Raw genomic sequence first — 22,930 nt, forward strand, 5'->3', positions numbered from 1 at the left:
TAAAGAATAGAGCGTTAAGGGAGAGCCACAAAAGAATAAGAGCTGTAAGCACAGAAGATGAATTTATCTGTAGAAATATGTTTTAGAATTTACTTTTTTGGGTATATACAGATTATTAAAAAGGACAGGTGGTTTCTATTCTGAGCTGAAGGTAGGAATTGCGTTATATACAATCACGTACTCATGCGTAATATGGAAAGCAGGGTGTAAAATAAGAAACTTCAATATTCACTCTTCATATATTTCATAATCTAAGAACTTATTCATGATTTCTGACAGAAGAAAAATGCCACCTCCCTCTTCTAGGTGACCCAAAAAGGAGAGGATGAAAAAATGAGGCTCAGAGATGTGAAAGATCACATTTTCTACTGACTCAACTGGATTTGGAGTTTAGTTCAATGCCTCAACCGAACTCAATTTTCTCTCTCTGCCATTACCAGGGAAAATCACCTAAATCCTGACAATTAAAAATAAAATACTTACCATGAAAATTTTCCAAACACAGTAAATAGAGAAAAAGTAACCCAGAAAATTAAAATATTTCCCCTTGAAAGTTTTGGAGTATTCTATTCTCTCCTGAGGGAAAACAAACACAAAACATGGTTAGTCTCAGCAAAATTACATTTATATTCCACAAAATTCCTGCCTCTATGAATCACTGTTCAGGCTAAGAATTAAAACCACACATGATAATAATATTAAAATAACAGTAATAGTAGTAGTGGGAAAAATTTATTGAATGATTACTTTAAGCCAGAAATTAGGATAAACACCTTACATGCATTATCTACTTTAATCTTCATAACAACTCTTATGAGATATGTTCTCTTTAATTTTACAGATGAGAAAACAGAGGCTTAGAGAGGTTAAATAACTTGCTTAAGGTTGTAGAGCTAGTGAGTAAGGGAAGCTAGGCTCAGGTCTATCTGTCTTCAAAGCCTATGTTCACCTCTATCCTACATGGCTATTCCTGTGAAGTAATCCTCAAAAAGGATTAAAATAGTTTGAACAACCTTAACTAATAGATTTTGCATATTTAAATTACATTGCATTTTAGGTGTACAAAGGAAAGTTACTTCTTGTAGTTAGGTTCCTTCTTGATCTGGATCCGTTAAAATAGGGCTAGACCATGGCAGATGGGTGTCTTACTGCTCTTACACTATTATTAACTTGCAAGAGAACAAAAAACAGAGGAGCTACCATAGGAGCTACCCTCTTGATCCTGGATCATCAGTAGGAAGTGGTGTGTGCCACCTTCCTAGATGACTAAAAGCCTCTTCTGACTATCCCACTAATTTCTATTTTTGAGAGTGTTCCATTAAGGGTTTTGCTACTGGTAGGAGCAATGTCACAAAGAGTGCAGCCATCAGTGCTTCGTGGCTGATATTGAAGTTATGAGGTGCCTCTTACATGGCTTGGCCATAGAGGATGCTAAAAAGCTATTTAGTCTTGTTCTCTCTTCTATCATATTAGTAAAAACCACACTTCAGGTTCCTTGCTCTGTACCTTGGTAGCATATAGATCAGCCGTTTCCAGAAAAAGCTGTCTGCTTAGTTCTTCCAAAGCATCCACTTCCTGTTGAATAAGAGTAAGATCTGGCACAAAATGGGCATCAAGGTTTAAATCACATAGAAGTTTCAAGGAACAGCAATAAAGAAAGCATATGCTTTTGGTTTCTTCTACAGTGGGTCCTAGGAACTGCCCATAGTTTCAATTTCCTGCTTATAGCCAGCAGTACTACTTTAGAACAATTTTTCCAACCTCAGACACAGGTGTATAAAAGCTTTTCCATCAAGAGCGTCACCACCAAACACCTACCACTCAGTTTCTCACTAGCTCAAGTGGCTCAGAGAGATGGTTCTGTTTATTTTTGCTTTATCTAGTTAGATTAAGTCAAATGTAATCTTTGGAATCTCAAAAGGTTACATAGTAAGAAAAACACCTATAATATAGCAAAGTTTTCTCCTGAAATATCTGAATAAATACAATGTTACATAGTAAGAAAAACACCTATAATATAGCAAAGTTTTCTCCTGAAATATCTGAATAAATACAATGTTAGGGAAGGGAACTAATGTTTACTGAGTTCTAATACAGGCTGGGATTTATAGACATTACCTTCTTTAGTTCTTTACGATATTATCTTCTATTATTTACAACAATCCCATGAGATAGGTGTTATTATCCATTTTGCAGATAAGGAAAGTAAAGCTCAGAGAGTCAAATAACTTGCTCAAAGTCACACAGCTGATAGGCATGGAAGCAAAGTCAGATCTGCCTTACTCCAAGGCCTGCTCTTTCCATTACGCTATGCCACTTTCGAAGAACTCAGTGAGGTCGTGTGATTATCCTCTCCATTTAGGAAAGGACTCAGAGATCTTAAATAATCCCAATACTTCTTTGACTTGACTTAGTGTTGCTAAGATAGCTTAAACCTAAACTTTGGCTTTTATGAATTTTTAAGTAATAAAAATAGTAAAGACAGCCCTTTCTAAAACAGAAGCATTGGCTTTAATCCAAATCCTCCCTCCTCTCTGTGAGTTTTCGACTATTACCCAAATCAGCAAATGCCCTTCAGCTCCTTCCTCAGTACTGGCTGCTGTTGGCATGGTCCAGGCCACTGAATAATGTGGTTTAATGAGTTACACGTTTGGCTCTTCCATGATTAGGCAGTAAGCTCCTTGAGGAGAGAGGCTATCCTCTGCTCATCATTTTATCCCTTAGCACTCTGCTGGAAATAGGAGATGAGAAATGAATTTAAAGTCATCTTTTTTTTCTCTCTCCTGTGGTCATCCTACTTTTTTTTCTTTTTCTTTTTCCAATTCTTACCTGCATTTCACACCAGAAAGATATATCATAATTTATAGCAAGAATAGGTTACATTCTTTTTCTCCAATTGAGGCACAGGGGAATCTGTTCTTCCTCAGGCCAGAGAATGAAGCAGGAATATGCTATTTTACCTCTAGTCCCCCACCCCAAATTCCAGCTTAATAACCTGGTAGCCACAAAGACATCTGGTTACTCAATTTGGGAATCAGTTTAACACTGCAACCAGCTGGGCCAAGACAAGTCCATTATCCCAATCTCCTTGATTCTTTAAACCAAAAAGTCACTGGAGATACAGAGCTGCTTAAAATTTGTTTGTTTCTAAAACTGACTGCTTTAGAAATGGGCCCTTACAATCTCATATACAAACCATCCATCTGGGGGAGGCATTGTTTTGTGGTGGTGTTTCAGAGGTGGGAAATACAATAGTGTAGTGGAAAGAACTAAGGAGACCACAGTTCTGGTCTTATCTTTGCCACAAGCCACTGTGTGACAACTTCTCTGGGTCTATTTTCTCATCTGTAAAATGGAAAGACTGACATGTTAGGACCCCTTCAGTTCAAAGACAATGGTTTTATTATTTTATGATCTTCTATGGCTGTTGGGAAGATGACTGTACACATTGTATTTCCTAAGCCCAGCCCTGGCCAGCTGAACTCTGTTGCAGTCAGGTATCTTAGAAGAGAATATCCAAATACTATTTTTTCTTCTGCCCTTGGTCCAGAGTTGAGAAAAAGAATCAAGCAGAGGGATAAAGGATACTTTCACTTCCTGGTGCTGAAGTGGTAACACTCTTTATCATTCCCCAGAATCCTGATGGTTTGTTATGCACCTCCCCCTTCTGGAACATAGTCCTCCGTGTCATTGCCATCCTGAAATAAAATATAAAACCTCAGCAAGGAAGCATGGACCCTTGTACTCCATTCTCATCTGCTTTCCAGTCTCATAACTGCTCCTTTCATTTGCTGAGCTGTTCAGGGAAGGATTCAAATTCTGGAGTCCCACTTTTCCACCGCTTACAACTGAGGGAAAAGCATACACTCCCAGAAGGAATGTGGAATAGGTGAAGGAGCACAGAATTGGAGTAGGCAATAAATTTGAGGACTGCCTCTACAACTTGGAAACTGTGAGACCTTAGAGTTTTCATTTCCTCATCTCTGGATGATTGTGAAGATCAATGAAATAATATATTTAATTATTACCATTATCATTTAAAAACAAAATAAAACAATAGCTAACATGCCTAGCTAAAGGATCAGGTACAGGGCAGGAACTCAATAAATGTTTTTTTCTTTCCTTTTTAAAAGCAGACAAAAGAAAAACAAACAAACAAACAAAAACCTCGGAAAATCACATAAACCTGGCCTCTTCTAAAACACCATTCTCCCTTTAATGACAGTCTCCCCCTACTACCGAATAAATCAATGGAAAACTTGTCCTTCCTCTTGTCCTGTCAGTCTGTGGAAGGACCTACTGCCTCAGTGGTGGCTGCTGGCATGTTCCAGCCCACCACATAGAATAGGGTCCTTGTGAGGAAAAATAGAGCATTTGTGCATAAATGGCTTCTTGAAGAGTACAATAGGCCAAGGCCTACAGGCTTAAAGTAAACCAGAATGAGTCTAATAAAAAGAGTTGTAGAACTAAAGAAAACTTTAACTCAAGGTTAACCTCAAAAGGATGACAAGAGATAGAAGTGGTAAGGATAAAGAAGCAGCATTGGTATTCATGGTTAGGACCAATACAAATGGAACCAATTGTACCAAATACCAAATGGTATTTTTGTGGGCTAAATTCTTTAAGCCATTGGCTAAAATGATATTAACAATAAAGAATATTAAGTGTGTTAGCCACACTGACTTAATTGTTTCCTCCTTAAAATGACCTTTACCGCGATACTGAGTAAATGGAATATAGCTCCCAAGTTGTATTAGCTCCTTCTGCGTTTTCCTTTAATTACGCATGTGCACCGTAACTCAGCATTATTGGAAGATGTAGAACAGCCAAGAAGAGGCTCAGACCTAGGGAGATTTTGACTTGGCGAGACTCATAAGTCTTAGTTTTCCTATTTTCATAGTTGGGAAAGCTGGAGCAAAAGGGAAGAGGTTCTATCCCACTCATTTACATCAACCTACCATGCTGAATTAAAGGAAGGCAGAGGGAGATAGGGCGCACAGAAGCGCATTTCTGTTGTCCTTAGTTTCAATGTCTATAATACAATAAACATAATGACTGGCTGTGGAGTGGAACCTCTTGAACATGTAAAGATGACAGACACTGCATTGTGGCCCCACAACAGGCAAAGAGGTAATCACTAGAAGAAGTATGTACTTGGTAGTAGTTTGCACGTAAAGAAGCTGAAAAATGTCTACTATGGTTTAAATACTCCATTCTACCGTTTTCTGGTATCCATCGCTTCTGGTTGGAAGTCAGCAATTACTTTTTTAATTAAACATTTTCTTTTGAGATAACTGTAAATCCACATGGGGTTATAAAAAAAATACAGAGATACCATGTACCCTTTACCCACCTTTCCCCAATGGAAATCTTGTGGGTACAATATCACAACCAGGATACTGACACTTATAGAGTCAAAATACAGAACATTTCCATTACTACAAGGATTCCTCATGTTGCCCTTGTATAGCCCACTTCCCTCCTCCCACCCCCAGGTCTTCTTTAACCCCTGGCAACCACGAATCTGTTTCCACTTCCATTTTGTCATTAAAAAAATGTTATATAAATAGAATCATACCGTATGCACCCTTTGTGAATTGGCTTTTTTACTCAGCATAATTTTCTGGAGATTCATACAGGTTGTTGCATCTATCAGTAGTTCATAACTTCTTATCACTCAGCAGTATTCTGTGGTATGGATAAACCACACTTTAACTATTTATCCATTAAAGGATATCTGGATTATTTCCATTTCTGGCTAATATCAATAAAACTGCTATAAACATTAAGGCACAAATTTTTGTGTGAAGATAAGTCTTCATTCCTCTGGAAAAAGTACCCAGGAGTGCAACTGCTATGTTGTGTAATAGTTGCATGTTTAGTTTTTTTAAGAAACTGCTAAACTGTGTTCCAGAGTTACTATACTATTCCACATTCTAACCAGCAATGTATGAGTGATCCAGTTTCTCTGCATCCTTACTAGCATTTGTTGTTGTCACTAATTTTTATTTTAGTCATTCTAATAGGTATGTAGTAATAGCTCATAGTTTTAATTGCATTTCTCTAACGGCTAATGATGTTAAAAAGCCTTTTCATGTGCTTAATTGCCATTTATACAACGTGTACAGTGAGTGTCTGTGCAGGTCTTTTGCCCAACTTCTAACTGGACTGTTTTTTTTTTTTTTCTCTAACTTGTGAAAGTTAGTTCTTTCTCAGATATGTGGTTTGCAAATACTCTCTCCCAGTCTGTAATTTTTCTTTTCATCCTCTTAGCAGGGTTTTTCACAGAGTGAAATTTTTTCATTTTGATGAAGTCCAATTTATCAATTTTTCCTTTTATAAATTGTGCTTTTGGTGCCAAGTCTAAGAACTCTTGTGTAGCCCTAGATTTCAAATATTTCTCCTATTTTCTACCAAGTTTTATAGTTTTACATTTTGAATTAATTTTTGTATAAGGTGTGAGACTTACACTGAGATTCATTTAAAAAAAATCTGTGGATGTCCAATTGTTCAAGCACCATTTGTTGAAAAGGCTATCTTTCCTCCACTGAATTGATTTTGCAAATTTGTAAACAAATTAGTTGGGCATTTTTCTGTTGGTCTGAGTCCTCTATTCTGCTCCATTGGTCTATGTGTCTATACCTCTGCCAATATAATCCTTGATTATAGCTGTATAATAAGTTTTGAAATCAGATAGACTGATACTGTTCATTTTACTTTTTCAAAATTGTTTTAGCTATTTTGAGAAAGTGTCTAGTACTTTTGTGTCTCCATATAAACTTTAGAATAATTTTGTGTGTATCTACAAAAAATCTTGCTGGGATTTTGAAATGACTTACATTAAACGTGTACATCAATGTGGGAAGAATTAACATCTTTACTACGTTGAGTCTTCCAATCTATTAAACATGGTATGTTTCTCTATTTAGACCTTTGATTTCTTTCATCGGCACTTCATAGTTTTCAGCATATAAGTCCTGTACGTGTTGTGTTAGATTTATACCTAAGTATTTTTTTTTGAGTGACTGTAATTTGTACTGTATTTTTAATTTCTAGTAATATAAAAATACAATTAATTTTTGTATGTTTACTTTGTATTCTACAACCTTGTTCAGCAACCATTACTTTTTTTGTTGTTCCCCTATATTTATCATTTTTCTCTTGATGCTTTCAAGATTTTTTCTTTATCTTTTAGCAATTTGACTATATAAACCTAGGTGTAGTTTTGTGGTTCCCCTACTTAAGCCTCTTAGATCTGTAAATTAATGTTTTCCACCAAATTTGGAAAGCTTTTGGCCATTATTTTTTCAAGTACTTTTTTGGCCCCTTTCTCCTTCTTCTAGGACTCCAACTACAAGTATTTAGACTGCTTGATATTGCTTCATCCTGAGATTTTGTTCAGTTTTCTTCCATCTTTGATTTCTCTATTGTTCAGACTGAATAATTTCTATTGATCTGCCTTCAAGTTCACTGATTCTTTCTTCTGCCATCTCAATTCTGCTAAGTCTACATAGTAAACTTTTCATTTCAGTTACTGTAGTTTTCAGGTTTGAATTTTCTTTTGTTTCTTTTTTAAAATATAGTTTCTATTTCTCTTTTGAGACTCCTTTTCTGTTCACTAATTAATATTATGCTTCCTTCATTTCTTTGAATGTATTTATAATAGCTGTTTTCAAGTCTGTTTGCTAAATCTGTTATCTCGGCCCCCCTGGAGTTGTGTCTATTAGTTGCTTTTTATCTTGAATATGGGTTGCACAGTTCTGTTTCTTTGTATGTCTAGTAAGTTCTGATTGAAAACTTGACATTGTAGATATTATGTTTTAGTGGCTTTGGAATCTGTTTTATTTTTCTGAGGACTGCTCTTTTTTTGTTCTAGTAAGCAGTTAATTTACCTGGACTCGAAATGTGAAACTGTCATACTTACTGTGTGCAGTAACTAACGTTTCTGCTCAGCTTTTCAACTCTTAGCGGCTCTTTCTTTAGCCTGACTCTCTGGTGGCTTCCTCTGAGCCTGAGCAGGTTAGTGGTCAACAAAGAATTTGGGCAGATTTTATAATCAGATTTTAGGCCTTGCTTACCCTCTCTGTGGTCCCTTTGTTTCTAGGGATCCCTCCTAAATTTCTAATTGCTTTGCCAGTCCTGAGTTGTACCTTCTGACACCTCAAGCCAAGTAAGAATTTCACTTTCTGTCATCCAACTTGTCTAACTTACATACCTGTCACTTTCTGTCATCCAACAATGTCTAACTTACATACTGTTCAGACAATGCACTCAGTCAAAGACACAACAAACTTGCAAATCTCATTAAGAGGCAATGCTGTCTTTCAAGGGTAGACCCCTTTCTAGTTTCCGCCTACTTCTCAGCTCTCTGGTATTTCCTCTACACATGCATAGTTTAGTGATGAGGCAGGGATTTGGGCAGAGTTTATATGTAGATTGTAGATCTCAGTCCTTCTGAATCTCTCTTGCTTTCAAAATTTTCCCTTTAAATTTTCCAGTTACTCTGCTGATTTGAACTCTATCAATCTGTATACTTGAGTGGGCAGTGGTTGAAGAGCACTCCGAGGCAAGAAAACCACAAACATGCAGTTACCTGACACTCTTCAAATTTCTACCTGTCTCTGTTCATTTTCCATTGCCTTTGAATATTTGTTTTTAACAATTTTTCCTGTTTCTAATTCAAGGGTAGGGATAAGGTTTTTCCTCATAGTAATAGCTTGCATTAACTTTTACATACTCTATGTACTCTAGGTTTTTTGTTTTTGTATGTCATAAGCTGTGTGAAAAAGTATAAATTCAGAATTTGTGGGTTGAAAGGGATCCTAGAGACCCTTTAGTTAACCCCACCATTTTACAAATGAGAAAACTGAGATAGTTTAGTATTTGCTCAAGATGACTTAACAAGTTTCTTGTAAAGTGATTGTCTAGTTCAAGTTCTTTTCCTTATACCATGGTGTGTAGTTGCATAACTGTATTTTTTATCTTCTACAAAACTACAATTTCAAAACTAATATTGTTTGTGAAAAAAGACTGTACTTCAGTTATATCATAGATCTCAAAACAAAAGCTTTAAAATCTAAGTCAACAGAAAAATAAAACAAAATAACAGGTCACTTAATTCTCCCAAACTGAAAAAAGCTGAAAGGCTTTGATCACTAACTCAGCATATTTATACTATCTGAACTAGGTTTTTGATGAATATTTTCCAAATACTATAAACCTTATCCTCTATTCAGTGTTCCAAGTGAGAAGACAGTATGCCTCTTTCCTGCCCCCATTTTCAACCATTAACTTTTCTGTACATAACAGATACTATTTTTCGTGTATGTCATCTCACTAGGGCCCTCTGCTGTTAAATTGAAAGATGTTTTCTGGTCACTACTCTTCTGCAGCTATGAGTGTTTCTGGAAACATTTTTTCAATATTTTGGTAAATAGCAAGGACATTGTATGAACCTCAAAGGTCGCAGTGTTGTCATGTTAGCTGTCTATCTGCCCTGTTAGCTCCACTGGGTAAAGAACTGTGATAATTAGGTTAAGTTGGGAGGCTGATTCTTCTGAGAGCCACTCAAATTAGTAAGACCTACGGCAGGACCACAAACCATCCCAGACCCTGACTTAACAAGGTCTATAGGGGTACATGTATAGATCAGAGCCAATTCCTCAGCATGACTAGTGATGAAATGGCTTAAAAGTGCACATCCACAATGACATGGGTCATGACTTTGTATTCATCTCTCTATATAAATAAAATAAATATAGTACAAGGGAGAATGATCATGGGAATCAAAATAGTATGTTCCTATACAAGTATCTTTTAATATTGAACAATGTTGCTCTTGTTGTTATATTCTAAACATCTACATTCATATTCATTCATGTAAAATAAACTGTAGAGCATGAATGTGAACAAAACATATATAAGTAAACAAATGTATACACATGTGTATCTACTTCCACTCCCTTAGTAAAGATGTATACAAATGGAGATAAATAATTAGTTGGTGAATCTGGACCTCTTTATCACTCTAATGTCTATTGTTATCTCTTATATTAAGTCTTCTTTGACTTGATTATGTATCTTACTACAGTAAAGTGTTGAAAGAAGAAACATGAAATGGAAAAACACTCATGCAATTTAAAACTTCTATGACATCATTTTTATATGAGTACTAATAACTCTAATAAAAACAGTAGACCAATAAGCTTCATGAAGGTAGGAACTGATTACCTCGTTCATCATTCTATCTCTATGTAGTATTCAGCATTTAGTACAGTGCCTCGCATAAAGTAGGCTTTCTATATAATTATTAAGTGAATGACTATATGAATGAATAAATAAAGGTAAAGTATTAAAACCAAATGATTCTCCTGCTGAGATTATTAATAAGTTAGATAGTTTTCCTTGGCTATGTATAGTTCACTGTTCTAAGAACTCTACATGTTAGTCAACTCATTATTATTATTTCCATTTTACAGATAAGGAAACCAAGACATAAAGAAATAAAGCAACTAGCTCAAAGTCACACTGTGAGTTGTAGGCCAAAGATTCAGATTCAGATAGTATGAATCTAGAGCCTATGCTTCTACCCGCTGTGATACAGATTTCTAGAAATGTCACCTCAAAAACATACACTTTAAAAGTAGTTTTTAAATAATAAAAACAACAACAATAGCTGGAAGACTTGAAGGATTTTTTAAAGTAGTTGGAGAAAGGGAAGTTGAAATAAGGCATGAAAAAGTTTGTAAAAATGCAGCACAATAGACTTTTAAAACATCCAGTGTAGAATACCCTCAAATATAAAAGTTATTCTAAAATTTATCTCAAGAGAATTTATCTAAAGTTAGGAACTAAGGTTGAATTTGAAAATTTTCTTTCACATAAGATTAGACACTAAGTCTTTGATGGTTCCCTAACTTAAAAATGAAATGAGATGAAATTTCCTGTTAGCACCAATTCATGTCAAATTTCCTTGTTGAGAAATTCTAACAGCATTAATGTGCTGATATCTTACCTTTTCTTTTTGCTTATGATCATATCCATGGTTTGGAGTAGTCGCCGTTCCAGGGCTACAATATCTGTGTCAGTCACATTCCTATAATAAGCACAAGCTGTTAGCAAAGTTTTGGGTTCCATCCCTGGGCATAATACAAGGCAGCTGGAGAAACACATAAACCTCAATTGTTACCCTATAATTCAAGGAACTGTATTTTTTCTGAGGAATATTAAAATAACTATAATAAGCAAAAATGTTTTTGTTGTCATTTTTTAATAGCTAATTCTTCTGGGGCCTCAGGGAAGTGGAAGGTAACTAGCTCTCTTATAGACTTGCTTAACTTTGATCCAGTGACATTTAGGATATACGTGTATACACAGTTTTAACTTGGCATTGTCATCTACTGTTCTACTTTTGGGAGGAACTGATTTGCTGAAGTTGAGACTAGCTCACATTGCTGTCCACTAAAAATGTGTCTTTAAAAAGTGGGGGTGAAAAGGGGGTGGAGAAGGTCAGATTGAAATTGCCATTTTAAAAATAAATAAATGTAGGACAAATAACAAGGGCAAGCAATATAAGTGATAAGATTTATTTGAAAGATTCCTAGGTCAATGCCCATGAGGACAGAGAAGAGTAAAAAGGCAGTGTCATAGATCTAATATTTAAGTATTAATGATGGTGGCACGATATGACATATGTATTCAATAAGTAATGGGAAAAAAGAAGAGACAAAACTCTTGTTACCTGAGGAAGTAGGACAGGTAAGTGTATGGGCAGTTGACAGCACCAAATCCAGAAAGAAGAGCCATGAGAGTCACCCCAATCACACCTACCCGGCTGATGAGTTGTTCTATGGACAAGATCCCTAAAAATATCAAAGCACATTAATGCCAGGTGATACAGGTAAAACGGCTTTCACCTGCACAGCAAAAGGAAACATCACTGAAAACAGCAACCATTACTTTTAGCTAACTTACATAAGCTAAATTTTAATTATTAATATGTAGATTTTTCTCTAATAAATATGTCTATTGATTTTCTTCTTATCTCAAATGCTTCCAGAATCATTCTATTCTTGGGTAATGGTAATAGTAAAATAATAATAATAACAACAGTTATAAGTAACACTTATTGTCTATTTATTCAAGGTAGTGTGAACTCTAACAAAGTAAGGTAGTACTTTTAGTAAAAGGTTTGGCAAAAAAATTAGGAAAGCAAATCTGCTGGAAAAGTATAAATAGCAGATACTACTTCTTACTATAGTTAACTTCAATCTATACATTTTCCCCTAATGTCATAAGCTCTTTACCTACCTTTGTCTTATTCATTTTTGCCATCAATACACACATAATGCATCTAATAAATGGGCTGAATTTATAGAATGAGTAATTCAAATGTAAGTACGTGAGTTTTTGATACTCAGTTGTATTCTAATTATCAACTGTTTCCTATTATTTGAGAAGGCTGAAAATCAACTTGGTAGTTAAAATAAATGCTATTGTTGATGTATTGGGGATACATGAGAGAAAGCAATGCTAAGAATAACTCAGGAAGTTTAGTGTCACAGGAAAAAACTAGTTTAAGTTTGTTTTCACTTCCTATTTCTAGGATAGAATCACTTCAGCCAACCACTCCTAAGGCCTAATGCCAGAGCACCCGTTCAGGAATTCTACTAGCTTTGAAGCTGAACTTCCAATATTTGAGTCCTCTTGTGCCTGTATTTCCACTACACCATTTTAGAGGTCATTATGACTGCTGGTCTCTAATCTTTTGCCTCCTCCAAGCTTCCATTTCCTTCTTTGCTGAGCTTGGACTCCAAGCTTGTTTGCTTTAACTTCTCTCTCCAGGACTTTCAGTCCTCTACTCTTCTCCTGAAGCACTGATCCTGCAAACTCCCAACTCTGGATTAGTCTAACACTCTGCCTTCCCTGTGCCCATGACTGAGCTGCCCCAAACTGCTAGAATGCATACTGACACTGATGCCATTACAGGTGTATGGTCTCCAGTCTTAACAGAAATCACACACTACTAAGGAATCCTTTTCTCGCCCTTGGTCAGCCATTTCTCCCCCTACCCCTCAGCAGATACTCTTTAACTCATTTTTCCAATCTGTTCTTTTTAGCTAATGTGCTTATTATATAAGAAAGAAGTTATTAGACATAAACTACCTTCATTCTACTATAAATATTTACATCTGTAATCATCCTTCCAACTTGCCCCCCTCAGAACAAGATGGTGTCCAAAGCTAAGACTTCTCTACCTGTGCTTTTGATCTAATTTCCCTTCCACCTCCTCCAAAATCTTGTTCCATTTCCTGTCCTCTTATCTCTCGTATCTTCAATCTTTCCTCCTTTGCTGGTTCTTTCCTTTCAGTTTCAAGTCTCTTTCCTAAGAAAAAGTCTGTCCTTGGCCTTGAGTTTACATCTAGTTACCAATCCTCTCTATCTACCCCTTAATAGCCAAGCTTCTTTCACCTCCATTTATTCTTCAATTGGCTGCAATTCAGCTTTTAACCCATTCTTCTTCACCAATGAAAAGTATTTTCATTAATAATTGTAATGACAATAGAATAGGTAACACTCACCAAGCACCTGTTATATAACAGGTACTGTTTTAAGTATTCTACTTACAATTAATTTAATCCTCATAACAACCCTATGAGGTGGATATTATTGAATATCACATTTTACAGATGAGGAAATGGAGGCACAGAGAGGTCAAGTAACTTAGTCAAGGCCACACAGCTAACAAGGGGCAGAGTCAGGATTAAAACCCAAACAGGCTAGCTCTAGAGCTTGGACTCTTAGCCATTATTATAATATGGTCACAAATTTTCTTCTGGTTGCAAAATTCAACAACATTTTCCAATCCTTGTTTTATTTAATCATTTATGACACTGAATCATTCCTATTTAAAATTATTTTCCTTTCTTGGCTTTCATACCACAATTTCCCTTGGTTTTCCCATTTCCTTCTCTACTTGCTTTTTCTTGGTTTTTTTTTTTTTTGCTCTGCATGGGCCAGAATTCCTTCTTTCATTTCTGTCTATATATTTTCCTTGGGTGATCTTGCCTGTTTCCCCAGTCTCACCTAATGGCATTTAGCTGACGTCTAACTTTTCAGATTCCTGAAATTATCTCCAAGAGGACAGATAAATCCATACCTTTTTCCTAAGTTCCTGGCTTGTGTATCCAATTACCTACTGAATATCACTTAGATGCACACAGGCAAATCAAATTCAACATATTCGAAACTAAAATTATCTTCCTTCTTCTGTATTACTTATCTCAGCAAATGACATCACCAGCTATCTAGTCACCCAAATAAAAAATCTATACCACTAGTCTCCATTCTGTCTCTTACTCACTCTTGAATACACCAGTCTTTTTTTACCTTAGGGCTTTACATGATGTTTCCTGTGCCTTCCTGCTGGGTCTACCTTTGATCTTGTCCTTTAAATCTCAGCTTGAATACCACCTCCTCAGAAAGGTTGACGCTAAGGCCTTGCATTAAATTTGATATCCTTATCTGCATTATTCTCTATCATAGCAACCTGTTTGCTCCGTGATGATAATAATCACAATTGGCAACTATGTGTTTATATATTTACTATATATTTACTATGTGTATATATATTTGATATTTATAACTCAAAATTGATTTTTTTCAAATTAGAAAATTATAAACAACACTTTCCCTCTCCCCACCACATATACACTCACCATGTTTTGGGCTGAGAATGGGAAATGGATCTCCTAGTTTCCAGAAGAAATACATAAAGGTCAACCATAAGAGACAGGAAAAAAGCAGTCGCTGTTTATGCACTAAGAAAGAGGAGACAAGGTGAAATAGATATATGATAAAGAGCTTTCTCTACATAAGTTTATGGGATCATTCTAATTAATATTTGGTTGGCTTGCTCACTTGGCAAATGAATGATGGAACAATATAAGTTTTAGAAATTGTTTTCTAAACCTCTTACCATCATAAGAGAAATTTGGCTGAAATTAAGATGTGGGTTGAGTTAGGGGAGACATTTCTTTTTTTTTAAGAATGCAAGAATTCTTGGGTTTCCCTGGTGGCACAGTGGTTAAGAATCTGCCTGCCAATGCAGGAGACACGGGCTTGAGCCCTGGTCCAGGAAGATCCCACATGCTGTGAAGCAACTAAGCCTGTGTGCCACAACTACTGAGCCTGTGCTCTAGAGCCCATGAGCCACAACTACTGAGCCCTTGCGCTGCAGCTACTGAAGCCCGCGTGCCCTAGAGTCTGTGCTCTGCAACAAGGGAAGCCACCGCCCTGAGAAGCCCCTGCACCACAACAAAGAGTAGCCCTCTCTCCCCGCAACTAGAGAAAGCCTGCGTGCAGCAATGAGGACCCAATGCAGCCAAAAATAAATAAATAAATAAATTAAAGAAAAAGAATGCAAGAAGTCTTTTAAAATGACAGTTAAAGGGGGGAAAAAGGTCATTTTCTGATAAAGTACTAATAACAATTCCCAGTACAAATCAGAAAGTACAAATAGTACCCTGCATTGGAAAAATGAAAGGAAAGATATTATAGTAGAAACAAATAAAGCTGTGGCAGGACAAATAACCTAATCATTCATTCAGTATTTATTTTGTACCAATCTTTTTTTTTTTTTTTTTTTTTGTGGTACGTGGGCCTCTCACTGTTGTGGCCTCTCCCATTGTGGAGCACAGGCTCCAGACGCGCAGGCTCAGCGGCCATGGCTCACGGGCCTAGCCGCTCCGCGGCATGTGGGATCTTCCCAGACCAGGGCACGAACCCGTGTCCCCTGCATCGGCAGGCGAACTCTCAACCACTGTGCCACGAGGGAAGCCCCTTGTACCAATCTTTCAAAGATGCTGTGTATGAGGTGCCCTCAAACAACAGTAGCTACTGAAAGTAATATAGAAATGAAACTCTCTACACCCTCAATCCCTAAGAATACTCATCTTATGTGCTGACACGAGGGTAAAATACTCACATAGTCGGATGTTGCTCACAATAAAATAGCCAATGTAAAAAGGCACCATGAAAACCAGGATCAACAGAATTACACACAGGTTCATTTTCCAGTGAAAATAACGGGAGCTGAAACAAATGTCAAAGAATATCACTAAGAGGGGAAGAGGGCAGCTACTTTCACTCTCTTTAGTCTTCCAAAGGATCTCTTGCTCTTTGAACTCAATACTGAATATATCCCATCTAATTAGTCAACTAGGTTGTTACTATCTGCTCATTTATAGAGATTAAAAATTACAAAGTTCTGAAAGGTATATATGGCCATCTTAACCTCCTAAGAATTTTACTTATTAAATTGAGACTGTTAATGCTCTAGTCATATTCATAGACAATGTATAATAACATTTACCAATATATATTATTGGTAGAATGACTTGTTTCACTTACCACTGGGAGTCCTATTTCAATATGAGTTAAAAGAAAATAAATGTTAATATGTGTTATAAAGACACATAAATACTTCTTCTGTACTCTCAGTATAAACATCTGATTTGCATGACCACTTTTACTACTGCTTATAAAATATATTTTACTTATTGATTAAAATATTTTAGGACTTCTTTTTATAACAATTTATTGAGACATAATTCACATGTTTAAAGTGTACAATATAATGGTTTTTAGTATAGTCACATCATTGTGCAACCATCACTACAATCAATTTTAGAACATTTTTCTCACTCCATGATGAAACCCAGTACCCATTAGCAATCACTCCCCTTTCCTTTCAACCTCCCCAGCCCTAGGAAACCACCAATATACTCTCTGTCTCTATGGACTTACATATTCTGGACATCTCATATATGTGGAATCATGTAATATGTGATCTTTTGTGACTGACTTCTTTAACTTAGCATAATGTTTTCAAGGTTCAACAATGTGTAGCATCTATTGATACTTCATTCCTTTTTATGGCTGAATAATATTCATACTATTATATGAATATACCACATCTTGTTTATCCATTCATTAGTTGGTGAACATTTGGGTTGTTCTACTTTTTAGCTATTATAAATAGCAATGCTATAAATATTCATATAGGAGTTTTTTGTGTAGACATGTTTTAATTTCTCTTTAGGTATCTACCAGGGAGTGGAATTGCTGGGTCATATAATAACTATATTTAATTTTTTGAAGACTGCCATTATTTTGCAAAGTGGCTGTATCATTTACCTTTTACCCATAGCAAATGAGGGTTCCAATTTCTCCACAGCCTTGTCAACACTTGTTATTGTCTTTTTGGTTATAGCCATCCTAGTGGGTGTCAAGTGGTATTACATTGTGGTTTTGATTTGCATTTCCCTGATGGCTAAAGATGTTGAGCATCTTTTCATGTGTTTATTGTCCATTTGCATATCTTATTTGGAGAAATGCCTATTCAGATCCTTTGTCCATTTTTTAATTGTGATATTTGTCTTTTTATTATTGAGTTGTAAGAGTTCTTTATATATTCTAGATTGAAGTCCCATAGCAGATTCATGATTTACAAAAATTTTCTCCAATTTGTGGGATATCTGTTCACTTTCTTGATGGTGTCAAGTTTATTGATTTTAAACTTACTTAAAACTAGGCCTTGTTTCAAAAAAGGTTAAGTGGTTAAGTGGTTTATGAGTACATATAAAATACAGGATGATGAAATAAACTATAAGGAAATAAGAAAGGAAGGAAAAACAGTGGCAAAATATAGGTAGAATATCAGGGCAGGCCTGATGGTTATTATGAAAATGCTCACCATAAAGTTCTAGAAACTTGCTACAGGTGGGTCATAAATTTAGCTTTACGTTTTCTAATAGTCAATGTAAAATAGAAAAATTGATCAGTTAGATAAATCATAGTGTATGTAAGAAAAACAAATTACATAAAGTAAGCATAATTACTACTGATTTATTATTACTGAATTATTACCACGATCATATTGAAATTTCTCCAAAGATTTCATAAAGAAGAAAATATGAGGGCAATTAACAATGTTCTTCACAACATCCTTTCAAGAGAAACACTGATGAGTTTCAGAGGGCTATTTCTTCTGCTTACTCCTTAGTGTAGATGGCAGGAATCATAAAATAAAGAGCTATTCAGTAAAGGCTACCCTACAGAGAGCCAATACCATTTGGTTTAGATAAACTGACAGCTTTTGCTCATCTGGATTACCCACTTTTGAGCATATTGAGAAACAAACAATATGCACATCCTCCAGGCAATCATACTTAGTATTTCAGCTAAGTTTCTGAAAGATATTGGGAGGCAGTGGGTTTGAAATGACACGTGTAATCCATATTGCCAATTAAAAGCAAACCATATATTTTAACTGTCATTTGAGCTGAGGGTAAAATGACATTCTCTTGAGAAAATTAAGGATACCAACAAGATTACATATTTGAATAGGAGGCTATACCACCTCTGTTTAGAGAGGAGCCAAAAGAATACTCTTGGTCAGGTCCAAGATTTTCCTTTGAAAAGTATTCTGAATAGTCAATGCACAGGTAATAATATATGATCACGGTCCATAATTCTGTTACATAGTAGGACCAAATGTTAGTATGAAAAAATAGGTATAACTGAAGACATGTCTCAGCCTACCCAATCCCCCAAAAAAGCACCTAAAGAAGAACGAGATTTTAGCAATGCTACTTCCATACTCTTTAAGATAAGCTATTTGAGGAATATAAATCCAAGTAACTGAGTGAGGTGTCTTACTATATGGGATTGTTAATTATAAATGAGTCAAAAGTTGGGGGACATCAGCTACCAAAAACAATAATTTTGGTTTTAGACTATCTGAGTCATAGTCCTTTCTACACTTCTTAGATCGCTACTTATGGCCAGCCAGGCACCTGTTTTTATAAATGAAGTTTTACTGGAACACAGTCACACCCATTTGACTACATATTGCCTGTGGCTGCTTTGGCTCTACAACAGCAGAGCTGAGTAGTTGCAATAGAAACGGTGTGGCCCACAAAGTCTAAAATATTTACTATCTGGCTCTTTACAGGAAAGGTTGCTGACCTCTGCTTAGATATCAGTAAAACTTCCAGGTTGTGATAATAAATTTTATTTTCTAGTTTTATCGAGAAATAACTAACATAGACCACTGTATAAGCTTAAGGTGTCTAGAATGATGGTTTGACTTACACATGCTGCGAAATTATTACAAAAGGTTTAGTTAACATCATTCTCTCGTATAGATACAAAAAAAAATCTCCTTGTGTTGAGATCTCTTAGGATTTACTCTCTTAAATTTCCTATATATCACACAGCAGTGTTCTAGAACTTATTTACCTTATAACTGGAAATTTGTACCTTTTGACCACCTTCCTCCAATTCCCCCTCCTCAAACACCCCGCCTCTCGCAACTACCAATCTGATCTCTTTTTCTATGAGTTTGGTGTTCTTATTTTTGTTTTTAGGTTCCACATATAAGTGAAATCATACGGTATTTGTCTTTCTCTGTCTGACTTATTTCACTTAGCATAATGCCTTCAAGGTCCATCTGTGTTATCACAAATGGTAGGATTTCTTCATTTTTTGTGATTGAATAATATTCCATTGTATATACATTCCACACTTTATCCATTCAACCTTTGATGGACACTTAGGTTTTTTCCATATCTTGGCTATTGTAAATAATGTTGTTATGAACATGGGGTGCAGATACTCTTTCGAGTCAGTGTTTTAATTTCCTTTGGATATATTTCCAGAAGTGGAATTGCTGGATCATATGGTAGTTCTATTTTCAGTTTTTTGAGGAGCCTCCACACTGTTTTCCATGGTGGCTATATCAATTTACAATCCCATCAGCAGTGCACAAGGGTTCCCTTTTCTCCACATCCACACCACTATTTGTTATCTTTTGTCTTTTTTTAATTTTTTGAAAAATTTATTTATTTATTTATTTTGGCTGTGTTGGGTCTTTGCTGCTGCGTGTGGGCTTTCTCTAGTTGTGGTGAGAGGGGGCTACTCTTCATTGCAGTGCGTGGACTTCTCATTGCAGTGGCTTCTCTTGTTGCGGAGCATGGGCTCTAGGCACACAGGCTTCAGTAGTTGTGGCGTGCAGGCTCATTAGTTGTGGCTCACAGGCTCTAGAGCGCAGGCTCAGTAGTTGTGGCGCACTGGCTTAGTTGCTCCATGGCATGTGGGATCTTCCTAGACCAGGGCTCAAACCCGTGTCCCCTGTATTGGCAGGTGGATTCTTAACCACTGTACCACCAGGGAAGCCCTCTTTTGTCTTTTTGATGTAGCCACTCTAACGGATCTGAGGTGTGGTTTTACTGTTTTCATTGTGATTTTAATTTGCATCTCCCTAATGACTGGTAACGTTGAGCATTTTCTCATGTACCTGTTGGCCTGTAAATCTTCTTTGGAAAAATGTCTATTCAGGTCCTTTGCCCATTTTTAAATTGGATTATTTGGTTTTCTTGCTATTGAGTTATATGAGTCGTTTATATGCTTTGGATATTAACCCCATATCAGACACATTTTTTCAGGTATGGGATCCCAGTAAATCTTGCACCATAAAGAAAGTAACATAGGTCTCTAAGAGGATAGCGAATTAGTACTCTTACTCACCTGCTATTCAATACTCCTAAGATTTCAAAGATGATGAGCTCAAACATGGTGCAAGAAAATGCAAAAGTCACAGAGAAGATCACCTGTACCACATACTGACGCACCTGTTAAAAGTCAAATAGAGACTAAAAGTCATTTCCTTATGTGAAATATTGAGTTGATAACCTTCTGGTTACAAGTCAGAAAACTTATGTTAAGGAAATTCTCAAGTTATTAGAAACAGGGCCATGACAGTAACTAGTCTGGAGCTAAAGGAATAGATGAAAGTAGGTAGTACTTCTAATTCATGGGTCACTATTATCATCCTCCTCCTGTGGATGAAAAATTTAAAGCACAAGAAGATGAAGTGACAGGGTCAGAAGTAGCATTTAGAATTCCTGATGCACACTGACAAAAAAAATTACAGATCTATATATACAGGTTAGTGCTAAAAGGGTTACTTCAACATTCTGCAGACCTTGAACCAGTTTTAGAACCTTCCCTAGGAGGCCTTAAAGTATGGAGCAGAACAGAATCTCTGGAATTCTGGGCTATTTCAGACAATAACTCAAACTCCCTGGGGAAGTTTAATGGAGAACATACTAGAAATGACCCCAGATAGTCCATAACCATTGAGCTTATTACTAAATGAGAAAGATTAATTAGGAAATGTCCAGAGTAGGCTGTTGTCTTTCTGAATTCAAGGCTTAAGATACGAATCGAACCAACCTTAGAATTTGGTATTAACTTAGGATGTACGATTGGTAATTAACACTGAAGGCCAGATACCAAATGAATGAGCACATTATGAGACATTATAAGTTAAATTCTCTCCCAAAGAATAACTATCTGCTATTGGTATATATACTGATATGACTAAGGCATGATATTTCTTGATCCTGGCTCCTGGGCTATACACGATTTGCCTAAAAAAAAAAAAAAAATCAACTAAGCTTGATTATATTCTCCAATTTAAGAATTATATAGTGGCAAAAACTTCCCATCTTGGGAGTAAACGTGATTTTTCTTTTTTTTTCTTGACCATCACAGGTCATGGAAGTTCAAGCATAACTCATTTTGTTTTTAATTGAAGTATAGCTGATTTACAATGTTTCATGTGTACAGCTGATTCAGATATATATATATATATATATATATTTATATATATATATACGTTTTCAGATTCCTTTCCATTATAGGTTATTACAAGATACTGACTACAGTTCCCTGTGGTCTACAGTAGGTCCTTGTTGTTTATCTACTTTATATATAGTAGTGTGTATGTCTGTTAAAACCAAACTCCCAGTTTACCCCCCCCAACCCCCCACTTTCCCCTTTGGTAACCATGAGTTTGTTTTCTACGTCTGTGAGTCTACTTCTGTTTTGTAAATAAGTTCACTTGTATCATTTTCTTTAGATTTCACATATAAGTGATATCATATGATATTTGTCTTTCTCGAACATGATTTTTCTTTAATGGAGGTATTTTTCTTGTCTCATTTAAAACAATCTAAATTCATATAATATTAGCATAATCAAAATGATCTCTTCTCACCTCGTAGTCCTTAAACAGTTGTCGCATGAAAAAAAGCCACCCAAATCCAAAGAAAAATATCTGGGGGAGAAAGAAGATAGAAGGTCAATATACATAATCTTTTGAGAAATGTCTTCTACAGACTATTTTACGATAAAAGGTCGCCTAACTAAATAGCTTATTTCAGAGATTAAAGACGACATCCACCCATATAAGATCTACTTATTAAAGTCCTCAACACTGAGACTAGATGTTAAAAGGCTCTTCAATTTTTGAAATTATCCTTGTTTAAGTTAGACAAAAAATTAAAGTATATATTTTTCCTGTAATCTTATGATAGTCATTTTATGAGCCAGAGAAATTAGCAAATAAAAAAGGAGTCACTGAAACTTGTTTCTTACAGATGATTCTTGCTTACAAGTATTTAGAAAAACAAAACAACTTCAAGGAAAAGGAGTTATTTTTAAGATTTTTTTTAAAAAAGGAAAGTAGTGGGGCTTCCCTGGTGGCACAATGGTTGAGAGTCCGCCTGCCGATGCAGGGGACGCGGGTTCGTGCCCCAGTCCGGGAAGATCCCACATGCCGCGGAGCGGCTAGACCCGTGAGCCATGGCCGCTGAGCCTGCGCGTCCGGAGCCTGTGCTCCGCAAACAACAGTGAGAGGCCCACGTACCGCAAAAAAAAAAAAAGGAAAGTAGTAGACAGAGTGATATTTTCTATATGTTTTCCTTCATGGACCTTTCTCTGATTCTCCACCGTCTTGCCTAATCCACTAAAGTGGTTTCCATCTCAGTATAAAGCCAAAAGATTGCAGGATCTCACGTTGTCA

General features: G+C 36.1%; 1 protein-coding gene across 2 annotated transcripts in view; it reads right to left on the reverse strand.

The window, feature by feature from the left end:
- Nucleotides 1-22,930, reverse strand: part of LOC101289054 (Golgi pH regulator) — a 42,450-nt gene that overhangs the window by 11,691 nt on the left and 7,829 nt on the right. For both annotated transcript variants that reach the window (XM_004285799.4, XM_033416615.2), the window contains exons 2-10: nucleotides 22,124-22,183; nucleotides 20,590-20,693; nucleotides 15,986-16,092; nucleotides 14,718-14,819; nucleotides 11,741-11,861; nucleotides 11,015-11,095; nucleotides 3,589-3,698; nucleotides 1,507-1,595; nucleotides 484-576 (exon numbers count right to left, since the gene is read on the reverse strand). In XM_004285799.4, the coding sequence (XP_004285847.1) occupies nucleotides 484-576; nucleotides 1,507-1,595; nucleotides 3,589-3,698; nucleotides 11,015-11,095; nucleotides 11,741-11,861; nucleotides 14,718-14,819; nucleotides 15,986-16,092; nucleotides 20,590-20,693; nucleotides 22,124-22,183 (867 nt within the window). The remainder of the gene's footprint in view (nucleotides 1-483; nucleotides 577-1,506; nucleotides 1,596-3,588; nucleotides 3,699-11,014; nucleotides 11,096-11,740; nucleotides 11,862-14,717; nucleotides 14,820-15,985; nucleotides 16,093-20,589; nucleotides 20,694-22,123; nucleotides 22,184-22,930) is intronic.

Source organism: Orcinus orca, chromosome 1 (assembly GCF_937001465.1).
Source record: "Orcinus orca chromosome 1, mOrcOrc1.1, whole genome shotgun sequence".
Taxonomy (NCBI): domain Eukaryota; kingdom Metazoa; phylum Chordata; class Mammalia; order Artiodactyla; family Delphinidae; genus Orcinus; species Orcinus orca.